General features: G+C 40.0%; 1 protein-coding gene across 2 annotated transcripts in view; it reads left to right on the top strand.

Annotated features, from left to right (window-relative positions):
* The window catches only part of LOC123760603 (tetraspanin-13), a 78,568-nt gene that overhangs the window by 45,784 nt on the left and 19,380 nt on the right, over nucleotides 1-13,404 (top strand). For both annotated transcript variants that reach the window (XM_045746307.2, XM_045746308.2), the window contains exon 3: nucleotides 9,463-9,564. In XM_045746307.2, the coding sequence (XP_045602263.1) occupies nucleotides 9,463-9,564 (102 nt within the window). The remainder of the gene's footprint in view (nucleotides 1-9,462; nucleotides 9,565-13,404) is intronic.

Below are 13,404 nucleotides of genomic sequence, written 5' to 3'. Positions count from 1 at the left end.
AGTGCGCAGTATAAAGTGAATTTAATTCAAGTGAAAGATATTTAGCGATTACGACTTTACAAAATCGGAATTTATACGAAAAGCACCACACATGGGCCCACCATGTCTCCCAGAGAGCTGACTGGCCACCCTTCTGAAATTAACGTCAGAAGGACACGGTAATCTTGTGGAAATAGCAAAGCAAATGGCTGGCGATGACAGGAATAGTGAACCAGAGAATAACCACAATTCCCTTGGCAAGTAGTAGGAATCGGAAAGGCAAATACACGAAAGAGAACCAAAGAAATTCCCGAAGAAATAAATTTAGAATCCTGTCAGAACTCAGGGGCAGCCCCATAACCAATGCCAAGGACCATCTTCAAAATCAAAAAGACAGCAGATGGTCCCACTTATGCCTACATTGTCGCACTGGAAAAAGATCACCCAGGATCAGATCTCAGAGCCAAACCTGACATTAAAGGCAGATATAGTGTATCCACAGCTAACCCAGACATAATTGCAAATCTCAGGAATACTGAAAACTTAGTTGAACTAAAACCTGAGGGGAAAAGTCACAAAGATGATGATACGTTTAAATGAAAGTAAATGCAAACAGGCTCTTAGAATATCCCAATGTCATAACAACAGAAAGGTGTAACCACGACAATGTCGAAACAAGACAGGTGATTGTAACAATAAAAGGACCTCGCATCAACATTGGCAGTTACAGCCCCGCTCCTGTGCCAGGTAAGTCCACTACGGGCTCACCATAGCCCGTGCTACTTGAAACTTTTAGTTCCGAGTAGCTGAATCTAAAACAACAACAACAACAACAACACTGAATATAGGGATCTATGGACAATTCGGGCTAAGGCTATTCAATCCAGAGCCCACGCGCTGTTACAGATGTCAGCGCTTCGACCACCAAAAAAATCCTGCAGAGGCCCGGAAAGGTGTGGAGTATGCAGCGAGCTACACAACAATGACATGCAAAAATCTACATAAAGAAGGCAAACCAACAAACACAAAATGTCCAAACTGCAGGGATAAACATCACGCCTGGAACAAACGATGTTCAGTAATCCAAGCTTTCGGTGCTACCCAGCAATCCGAAGCCACAAATCCACGACAACAAACTAACAGACCCTCTGTTAAAAGCTAATGAAATACTCCTCGGCAAGTCCGAATCTCTGAAAATAAAAATTGGCAACAGTCTAGAGCATAAATTCATTCTAGTCTAAAACAGGACCTCGAACAACTGGAAAAAAAAAGAGCACTACTCCACATGGCAACAACAACCGCACAGATCAGGGCAGCAAAATGAATACACCTGCTATTGCCTCCAGGATATCTCAAGCACGGATGATGACCTTGTTACCTATCGTACGTTACGGCTCGTGACCCTACAGCAGCCAAACTTTAATTACGTCTAGGGATACGAGACAACTGCTGTTCTCAATAGCGAATCACCAGTATAACCCCTTGATAAGTAATGAGCACAATAATAAATCTTCTTTAGGACTGAAGAATAGATACACAATCTTATATAAAATTATATTAAATAAATCTCAATAGCAAACAGATGATTATATGGTCACAATATATCACATTAAAAATATCACTGTATCTTCCAGACATTAAATTAAAATTATTATATGTATGGCTATGACAGAACAAAAATGTATAACTTAACTCCCACTAGATGTTATCTCCCTGGTTCCAGATCAGCTACTGAATAAAATAACGCGGGAGTCAAAACACATTGCCTTGCCCCGCGAACGATTTGCCAAAGTTACAATATTTATTATTTCAACAATGGAGCAATACATTGTGACAAGAGTAATCTTAAACTAACTTAATGAATAATTAATACATATTGATATACAAAAATAAAGTAATTGTTTCTTTACATAGTAATTAAAATATGCATACAGAAGGGAATAATGGCATGCACACCCAGCAACGGACGGTCCCACGACAATTTGCCAGATACAGTTCACTCAATTATTATTCACCTCTGTTACCCACATATGATCACATATAAATCATTAGTTCCCGTGGGAAAACTGAGCACACAAAGAAATAAAACAATCATTCCCACGATACGTTGGGCCTAACGCCAACACTGTAACATGAATGTACGTTTGCATAGAACATATATAAGTATATCAATATACATGCTTGTAATTTACACACAATTATAAATGTACATATTAATATATTTACTTACGTATCTTATAGGAGTACGTAACAGACCTCTACATCACCAAATTCCCCAGTAGCTGGATGTAGCAAAGACACCACAACTAAACTTAGTCTCCCCACCTACTAAGACAAAAGAAAGGCAGCCAAAGGCATATTAAATGACCATTGTTCCAATGCTTATTACCTCCCTAACAGAGACCTTCAGTAAGATGCACAACAAAGCATTCCAAGCACTAGAACAGACTAACCCTCAGTCATGGAAGAAAATGTTAACAGGTAAAAAACAATCTACTGAACTTATTTCATCCATACCTCAACAAGCCCTACCGGAAAATGTCGACGAAGTTGAAGGTGACGAAACTGAATTGTTTCAGCACCCAATGACACCCTCCATTCCAACCAAGAAGACACAAGCCGTAGGGGAAATCAGCACATTAGAAACCACCATAGACTCAGTGGATTCAACTATAACAGAATAATGGACAATAACGACAATCTCAAGATTACACAATGGAATATCCAAGAATTCAAAAACAAAGCACAAACACTCAGAGCAGTGCTTCTCAAGGGCAACACTGATATTGTTTTACTCCAAGAAACACTTACCAGGACTGAAAGAATTATCAATATTCCAGGATATCAAGGTTACCACTGCTCAATTGCGCAAGGTGGCACCAGACGCATATCAATACTAGTAAGAAATCATATCAATGCCACACCAATCACAGGCCTGCCTGTGTTGAAGACGTCAAATTTAAAGTTAATCTCACCATGAGGAACTCAATGCTGTCCATCTTCAATGTATACAGGAGCCATAGAGAACACGATATGGATTTCTCTGCAATCTATGAAATAGCAGTCACCACACCTACTCTCATCTCGGGTGACTTCAACGCCCAACGGAAGACATATTTAACACCTTTTGGATGAAGTGCCTGCAGTCAGTCTGCTTAACTCGACAGAACCAATCCATATTGTCTCCAGTATTTGAGTTGTCATTGGTCAATTGACCAAGTACTGACTTTGACAAGTACAGTACAAAGTGACCACTTTGCAACAAAAACAGTTTTTAATATAGCACTACCTTCCAGACCTCTAGCTCCCAAACCCGGATGGGATTTATCAAAGCAGATTGGACGAAATTTCAGACAGCAGACTTGAAATTTGGCACCAAAACTACACTTCGCCTGACAATACTGAAGAAATGGAAAAATATTTAGTAAATGCGATACATAGAGCAGTAAACCACTCCTGAATTTACCTGAGAGCCACTAATATTAGTGGCCTCGACGAGGACAGGAAGCTGGCGGCTTGTCAAAGGTCCCCCCATTTGCCCTGATGATCTTTTCTATCTGTATTTTAAAACCTGGCAGAGTTTTGGCGTTTAGGGCTTCAGCGGGAACTGCTGAAGCGGGCTTCAGCTGTTCTCATGGGTTTACAACCCTATGGGTTAAAAAGCATCTCCTGTTTTCTGTCCTACATTGGGGGTTTGTTGAGCTTGAACCCGTTGCTCCTCGTTCGTACTACATCTGATATTTGAAGAAAGTGTACGGCTCTACATTGTCCAAATTGTTTAGTATTTTGAAGGTTTCTATGAGATCCGCCCTGTCATGCCTGGTCTGCAGTGTTGTTAGCCCAGTGGCCCTCAACCGTTCCTTGATACGAGAGATGACTTGGCTCCGGTATGATATATGTCAATCACCCTAAATTGGATACCAAGTCACAATGGCATAAAGGGTAATGAAAAGACAGACTCACTAACAAAAAATGCCACTGCTCTACCTGTTGTATAAGTTAAAATACCTCCAAGTTTTTTCACAGATTAAGGAGCAATTCAAGAAGAAAATTCTCAACTATCAAAAGTTGCCACAGAGCCAAAGTAGCGGAAGGAAGATCCACTGCGATGTGGTACGAACAAGTCACTGGGTACTACTCTTTCAAGCCTGGCAAAAAGATATCCAGAGACATTGCAGTAGCCATACAGAGAGACAGACAGACTTGGTTACACGTCTGAGTCTGTGCTGCTGGGAGGTAATAATCTCAATACATAAAGAGTGTCACATTTGTGGAATAGATGCAGAAGCGCCACTATTACACTACCGAAACGCTTTGCGTAATAGTGGCTTTAGGCATTGTATGTACTAGCTCTATCTATACATCCATCAACTTTTGTATCTTACCTTGTATGTATGTACTTTACCTGAATAAATATTTGTATTTGTACTTACTGGAATGAAACAACTAAAGCCCTGCACATCAACCTCAACATTCATCCAACAAGAGCAGCTGCATTAGATGCAAAATCCACAGCAACTATAATGGTTGGAAAAGCAGTTAAAGAATGGGACACACTTGTAAACACTGTGCATCTATATCCGCCACCAAGATAATATGTTATTAAAACAAGACTAAAACCAGTGTGCTAAAACAGAAGCGGAAAATAAACGGGAGAAAAGGAGGAAACCCCACCTCCATTTAAAATCTTTAATCCAAATATCACAGTAACAAGGATATCGCGAATAATCAAACTCGCTTACGGGCTCACTATACCCCGTGCTACATGATCATTTCGTTCTGATTAGTTAAATCTAAACCAACAACAGCAACAACTGCAGTTATAGCTCCGCTCCTGTGCCAGGTAAGTCCACTACGGGCTCACCATAAGTCCGTGCTAAATGGAAATTTTGTTGAGAGTAACTGAATCCAAAAAAACACATGCAGTTGCGAATTGACCAACATCATTTTATTTTGTAATTTTAATATACAGTATTCCTGCTTTAGGCTGGTGAGGATAATCTAAATATACTTCGCTATGAGGCGATGAGTCACAATAACGTGGCTAAAGTATGTTGACCAGACCACACACTAGTAGGTGAAGGGACGACGACGTTTCGGTCCGTCCTGGACCATTCTCAAGTCGATCTTCATCTTCTAGTGATGTGGTCTGGTCAACATATTCGCTATGAGTTTTAGATCTTTCTAATAGCAATAATAAAGACTGATGGCAGAAAGTGTAAGTGTAAGTGTTGGAGTAAACGCGAGAAGACTGGAGGAGTGAGGAGCGTGAGTGATGGAGGAGTGAGGAGCGTGAGTGACCCGCCAAGCCTTCACTACGAGCTTGACAACACCCGCGGCGCATGTCGAGCTTCTCCTCAGGTGTGTCTAACACCGACACCACCTAACCCAGGCTTTATGATGGTATTGCGAGCGGTGTTTAAGTTAGCTTACCATGCGCAACATTTGGCGTTTTGCTCTGCAGCTCTTATACTTTTACCTTGCACTTTTGACTTGCACTTTTACCACATTGTGAAATCTTGAGCTTGGATGGTGTGAGGATAATTATGCAGATGTAATCCTTGCAGCCTTTAACAGTTGGTCATCCAGCTCACTAGAGTCAGGATAAATCTAGACACGTATTGACATACAGTGCCACGACTTGCGCTGCTCTGTTCTCTTGTGCTGTCTTGCTAAAGTAAACATTCACATGTTCCAATGTGAATGTTTACTCTTGTTTATCCAAAACAGGATGATACTACCATCGTTCTGTTTTGATTGTACTTATAGTAACGATGGTATATATAACATAGTAACATAGTATTTCATATATAATATATATGAAATACTATTTCATATATACATATAAATAGTATTTCATATATAATATAATATAAAATAATAATAATAAAATAAATCGCAGAAAATTATCAAATACGTAGGTCTAGCACACTCCTACAGCTTTGTTCCGATCGGCTCGGAGACCCTCGGTTCGTTGGGAAAATGTGCATTGAAATTCCTAAAGGAATTGGGAGACAAATTGATTAGCACTACAAAAGACCAGAGAGCAAAAAGTTTCTTGTTCCAGCGCCTCAGTGTTGCGATTCAGACGGGAAATGCCTGTTGCGTCTTGGGCACTAGTCCAACTTCGGAGGAATTCGAAGAAGTGTTTGACTTGCAACAATGATCGAATCTGTCTGTGACATTTATCAATTGTCGTGTTTTTCATTTTGCTTGTATTGGTTGTGTTGAGTATGTATTTAGGCCACATTTGTAAATATGTAATCTTGTACAATAAATTTCCCTATATATACAAATATATAATGGGGTGGTAGGAGAAGACGATATGTGCCAGTGCACGAGAGTCCAACAAGGCTCTCCCGGGTGCTGCATATAGTGTTCTTCGAGGCTTATGAGTCCCTACAAACAAACCAAACAACCCTGGTTTGTGTCTCGGAGAGGCTGCAGGATCCGTGTGAGATCAGTGGAACTACCGATTACAATTCTTTTTACCATGTCGTGGCCTAGTCAACTAAGGCAGCGTCTGGGATCATCCCGGGCGTAAGTTCGAACCCCTCATCACGGCCCTTGTGGATTTGTTCATTTGATGCATCACGCTATTGTGATTTCTGTGTGTATTTACTTGTGTTGCTCAGACAAAATAAACTAACCTAACCTTCCTAGACCTAATACACGGTATCTGAGGCCTAATATAATACATGTGAGTGCAATACGAGGCCTAGGAATATTTAAGATTGTTTTTAGCTTAATTTATTTTAAAAGAATTCCTTACTAGTCAGTATACTACTATCTAAAAGTATATACGAATTCGTGATAATTGACGACAGGTACAACCCATCCTGCTAAACAGCAGGATGGGTTGTCCATTCTCATTAGCAAAGCTTATGTCGTTGTTTCTTCTGTTTTTGCTCTCCACCAATGTGAAAATTCATTTTTATTATTCATTTTGTCGGACAGGCAGCTTGTGTACGTTAGGCTGGTATCGAGGTCCCCTCCCTTAGGACAAACTACTGACTCTTACTGTCTCTAACCCTGTCCATGGAGGACAGAAGAAAATGTATAAATGCTGATTAGCATTGTAAATGTGTGGCCACGTCTGTGGTAGAAAATAATAATAAAAAAATAGGAATGCAACTCCACACAACAGTTGAGTAACTCGCATGTAACTATTTACTGATAGATGAACAGAGGCATAAGGTGAAAGGAAACGTGCCCAACTATTTCTATCCCGCCCTGGATGTCCGATTGCTGAGTCGAGAACGAACCCAACTGCACTACAGAGATCCTACCAAAGCCCTTACAAACGGTACAAGTAAGAACTACAGACTTGATGAAGAAGTCCGTCCCCTTTACATTGTTACAAAATCACTAATTACGTCTTATGGATGGTTAAAATCAGCTCTTCCCTCGCCTGCAAGAAATTACAGGGTAGAGGCTAAACGGCAAACGTTATAGCAGGACCCGACTACGAACTGTGCGCCAAGCCGCACGCTTCACCTGTGGGTAATGATGGACTCCTCTCATATTTCTCTCGTCACGTGTGCGTCCATCATGATCACTGTTATCTTCACCCGTGCTCTGGTAGTTAAGCAGATACTGCAGTAAGTGGTGTGACACTTGGACGTCAGGCTTCCTGTGTTAAGGAAGCACCTTAACAATTTAAGCAACATGCTGATTCACGCTAATGAACATGCCGGAAAATATATTAAAATGCTCTCTGTTGGTGCAGTGACAACCTTTGGCTCTCTACATGCACTTCCCCTCTCTCTACTAGCTTGCTATACCTCGTGAGAAAGATGTCCATAACTGCTGAGATGAACTATTTGAAGTATTGGTTATTCCTGTGACTGGCAATTACTACTTTTATCAATGATATATTACTGTAGCTTAGTGCAGCTCGCCAAGTGTATCTGTCTACGCCCATTGTCATAACTAGTTGTTGTTATTCAAACTTATAGTTGGAGAAAGGCTGTATGTATTTATTTTTATTATTTTTAATGTAAAGTTAGCTTCTGTGCAAGCATGAGCTTAACAATTAACCTTCCCTGGGTCCCACCAACAATCATTATACTTCAGTATTCCTAGACACCCAGGAATTCATACTTTGTTACGTTAGTGCATATTTAATTAATAAAGACCTTTCAACAAACCGAATGTACAGTTAGTTTAGTTAATTTATTATGCGCCCTATACCCATCTTGTGGGCGGTAGTGGAAAGGGTTACAGAGGCACATAATGGGCTTAGGGACTGAACCCCACAATTCATTTAGCTAAGCAAGTTACAATCTTAATGAGCTAGTTACAATATTCAATATAAGTCATCACATCATCAATGGGTTCGAGATCAACCACAAGTACAGTTTCTAAATTAAGCAACTGACATATGTTGAGAGCTAGTGTCACAATTTGTTTGTCCTGCACACCGCCCCCCCCCCCATCCAGTGAACAGCAGTGGATAGGTTACAATCACTTGGTTACTACCTACAGGTAGCGAACTGGGAACATTTGGCTAAGATTTCTGGTAGCAGATCATTTTGAATGAAATATTTACACATCTTTGGACCATTTGTTATAGAATTGTCTCTGAATTTACGTATCTTTTCGCACTCCATCACATAGTGACGGAGGGTGTGCGAATAATTTTGTTGACACAGTTTACATTTGGTCAAATCTACATAAGCAGATAATGAGAATTCCCAGAGATACTTGTAACCGAGTCTAAGCCGAGCAGTAGTAACATCTAGAAGTCTGCTGATTTTATTGGATGAACCATAGATGTGTGGCTCCTCTTGCATGATAGTATGATGATAGATGTTATTACTAGTGTCGATTTCACTTTGCCTCAGATCTACAAGATTTTGTTGAAGTTCTTGATGTGCTACTGCTCTCAGATTGCTCATTGACAATCCAAGGTTACACTCAACGGCTCCTTTAAAGGCAGATTCTTTGGCTAACTCATCAGTTCTATCATGCATTTGGAGGCCAACATGAGATGGAATCCACATCAAATGGACTAAAACATACATTGTTATGTACCAGACATACTTTTGAGGGAAATTGGAATTCATGAATGTTCAAAAAACGATTTAATGGTGAGCCGCTCGCGTACGTTATCCTCATGGGTGATGACCATTGCCACTGGTTATACTCATTTCCGCCTAGTGTAGGTAATAGTAGCTTTTAAAGCCTACAAATATACCACACAAATATATGAACGTTAATTAGCATGACATAAAGGGGGCTGCAGCCTTCTCGTGAAGCCTGAGACTGTTTAAAGTATTGTTATTTTAATATAAACTAAACCTGGATTACGCTAGGCACGACGTTATGATAATGTTTTAAGTACAATTTTGGCGTCATTATATCTAATGGTTTTGTAACAACTTAGGCGAGTGGACTCTCCCAGCTTGGATTAACAATAGTAAATCTGTTCCTCGCGTCTCGCGAGTCTTTAGGTGACTAATGCCGCTTTTTGTGTTGCAGATCTTCACCTACAGTGTGCTAGGCGTAGGCTTAATCTTCTTCATCACTGGTCTGGTGGGCTGGGTGGCCGGCGCCTCCGAGGTGCTCTGTGTACTCAGGCTGGTGAGTTTATTGGCCGATATTTATTAGTAAGTGATTTATAAATATCATTATACTTGTGACTGGATTGAACAAGTGTACGAGCCGTATGTATCGTCTTGTTTAGTGCGGTCGCTATGTTTATGCCGTGTGTGTGTGTTCTGGAGTGCTTTCCCAGCTTGTCTAACCCTTCCAAATATTCCTCATATATATTAATTTTGTTGCCGATTTCGTTCAGGGCTTAATGGTTCTCCTTTGTGATTGTCTTGCGTTTTGCGCAATGTTCCGTTGATGCCTGGTTTAGTTCATTACTTTTTCTTTTTACGATTTGTTCTTTATTATTATTTATATGTGCTTTGCTTTAATAACCTCAAGTACTTAATACTCCTTTATATATACTTTTTTATTTAAGCTGCCTTATGTTGCTTATTGGCTTTAGGTTTCTCCGAAATTTCCTTTAGTTTTGGCTGCTTTTAGTTTGGTAAGTTTATTTATTATGCACCCCATACCCATCCTGTGGGCGGTACTGGCAAGGGTTAGAGGCATATAATGGGCTCAGAGGCTGAACCTCAAAATTAAGTTAGCTAAGCAAATTGGTCATGATAAGGTAGTTACATAGTTTAATGTATTTAGAGTATTATATCAACAATGAGTTCAAGAACGACCACAAGTAATCTTAAAGTTAAGTAACTTTCATGTTATGAGTTTGTCATAATTGATTCGTTTATCCTGCACCTCACCCTTCTACCACCCTAGCCAGTGGGCAGCGGTGGAAAGGTAACGCCCACCCATATTTACAACCAGCATTTAAAAACAGGACATTTGGCTAAAAATTCATGTAGCATATTTTGAATGAAATAGTTACACATTTCTTGAACATTTATTAAAGAGCTGTCTCTAAATTAACATATCTTTTTGCACTCCATCACGTAGTGGCTGTGTGAGAATAATTTTGCTGACAGTTTGCATTTGGTCAGGTCTACATCAGCAGGCAATGCAAATTCCCAGAAATACTTATAGTCGAGTATAAGCCGAGCAGTAATAACATCTAGGAGTCTGCTGATTTTAATAGATGATCCATAGATGTGTTGCTCTTTTTGTATGATAGTATGATAGATGGAATTATTTGGGTAAATTTCACTTTGCCTCAAATCTACAAGGATTTGTTGAAGTTCTTGGTGTGTCTTGGTGTATTATAATTATTATAATATTATTGCTTCCCAGACTGCTTATAGGCAGTATATGGTTATAATAAAGTCCTTTGAAGGCAGATTCTTTGGTTAACTCATCAGTTCCATCATGTATTCGGATGCCAACATAAGATGGAATCTATATGAAATGGGATGTTACCATCATTAACAAGTTTGTTGTATATCAAGCTTCATCTCAAGCTTCAGACACAAGCTTGTTACAGTTGTCTTAAAGTTGACACAATTGAGGATGATAAAGAATCGCTTACAATTAATATATCAAGTTAGGAGCTGTACACACTTGAGTGCAAGAAGTAAGGCAGAGAGTTGGGTCTGATGGGTAGAGGCCCAGTTGTTTATATGGACTCCTCACTCAAAATACAAGCCATTGTCAGGACAACTGCACTTCCAGCTGCACCCTTGGGGCGGTGTAGGGAACTATGAGTGTGTGGCGCTTGAGAGAGAGAATACTCTGTGGACAGAGTATTAATATAGCTTAAGACATTGAGCTTTGCCTCGAGAAGAAGCTTGTCTCATCTTTAATTTTTACTTGGGTGAAAAGGGATGGACTTATAATTTGAAAGTGGATAATCTCCCACGGTGCAGTCAAGTAGGGTCTCCAAGGTCTCCATGCAAATACTATGGTTATAGTGATTTCCTGCAAGCACTAAACAACATTCTATTTCGGACATTGTCCCGAAATAGAATAGTAAATCCCACTTTTTTACTCACTGAAGAGAGTAAAAAAGTGGGATTTACCTGGACTCCTGTCACTTACACTTACCAGTCACACATTAAAATACTTGTGTCAAAGGGCCCCAAATAAACGCCAAAGAATATACTAACAGGCCCTCCAAGGACTAAGAGGTAAGGCATGGCCTCCAAGGAAATACTCCCAAAATTGTACCGGCAAGGGATGATCCCCTCTTGTGCCTGGAACACAGGTTATATGAAATGAATATAATTAATAACATTATTATAAACCTAATCTCGCACATATAAAACGGTCGATCTATTTTGATAGACTTGAAGTGATCTTTTTCCGTGTTTATTTCACTACCGATTTTTTTGTATCATCGGCAAATTTGCAGATGTTGCTACTCAAACCTGAATCTAAATCATTTATATATATTATAAATAATAGAGGTCCCAGGACAGCCTTGAGGCACTCCATTTACAACATTTTCCCACTCTGACTTAACCCCATTTACACTAACTGTTTCCTTTGGTATTGCCATGCCCTAGTCCAACTTAATACAGCACCCCCCATACCATGAGCCTCTATCTTTTTAATCAATCTTTCATGTGGCACTGTATCAAAAGCTTTGCTAAAGTCAAGGTACACAACATCACAAACCTTACCACTATCAACTGCCTCAACTATGCTGGAATGATAGCACATTTGCTAAACATGAACGGCCATTTGTAAAACCATGTTGCGAATCATTTATTAATTTATGTTTTTCGAGATGAAGACGAATGGTATTTGCAATTGTCGATTCAAGTAACTTTCCCCACAATAGACGTTAGGCTGATTGGCCGATAGTTTGACGCAAGTGATCTATTTCCTTTCTTAAAAATTAGTACCACATTAGCAACCTTCCACGACTCAGACGCTCTGCCTGACTCTAATGATTTATTAAATATGGTAAACAGTGGCTCGCAAAACTCCTCCTTGCATTCTTTAAGCATCCTGGCAAAAGCTTCGTCCGGCCCTGGTTGGATATGTAACAGTTATTAACCACAGTATCATGTTATACTATATATTTTCAAGTAAATTATTTATTATTGAGAAAATCAGTTGTAGCAGTATGGGGACTGGGACCAGCATCCAGGTGAATACCAGATGCATGCCTTAAGCCACTAAGCCATGACAGGAAAAAGCTCTTTAACCTGGGATGCTTCCGAGTCCCCTAAGGAAGTCTGGAGATAGCATATGGTGTCACGACTAATTTTATGAATAACCCGCCTGCACTCCGGTGTGGGTAATGGAATTCTCCATCAACGCTTCCTCCAAGAAATCACAATGGCAGGAAATTATAAAAAAGTGCTTATTGTGTCGGGATAGCCATATATACATGTTAGGCTTATATGCATGTTCCCGTACCTGCATATACGAGGAGGCCTGGTCGAGGACCCGGCCGCAGGGACGTCGAGCCCCGAAATCATCGCAAGGTAACCACCTAATCCGAATTACTGACATGAACTGGATAAAATCCCCTGCATATGTATGATCAATTCTGGAATACGCGGCACCAGATTGGAGCTGGTATATCATCATACATAACTCATGCTGCAGACAATGGAGAGAGATGCCACCAAAACAGAGAACCACGAGGTACTGTACTTGGAAAGACTAAGAAAATTAAACCTCACGTCACTGGAAGAGTAAAATAGGCTAACGATTGAGAAATAAGATACAAAATGCGCTGGAGAACTAAGAGGAAGCGAGGACTAGTTAAAATGAGATGTATATTAACAATAGATAAAAGTGGACATTACCCTAAGCCAAAAATGTCAAAAGGAGCTTCCTAAGTATCAGAGGAGCAAGTAAATGGAGTCAAGTTGTGAAGTTGTGGAGGCAGACTCCATATGGGTTCAGCTGTAGATACTGTATAAGAAAACCGGAGAGTTCAGGAACCTACCCGTACACCAGTCGATTGAAGGTTTATAT

Source organism: Procambarus clarkii, chromosome 21, assembly GCF_040958095.1.
Source record: "Procambarus clarkii isolate CNS0578487 chromosome 21, FALCON_Pclarkii_2.0, whole genome shotgun sequence".
NCBI classification, from domain to species: Eukaryota; Metazoa; Arthropoda; class Malacostraca; order Decapoda; family Cambaridae; genus Procambarus; species Procambarus clarkii.
The sequence above is the reverse complement of the archived record's forward strand: the minus strand, read 5'-3'. Positions and strand labels throughout refer to the sequence as shown.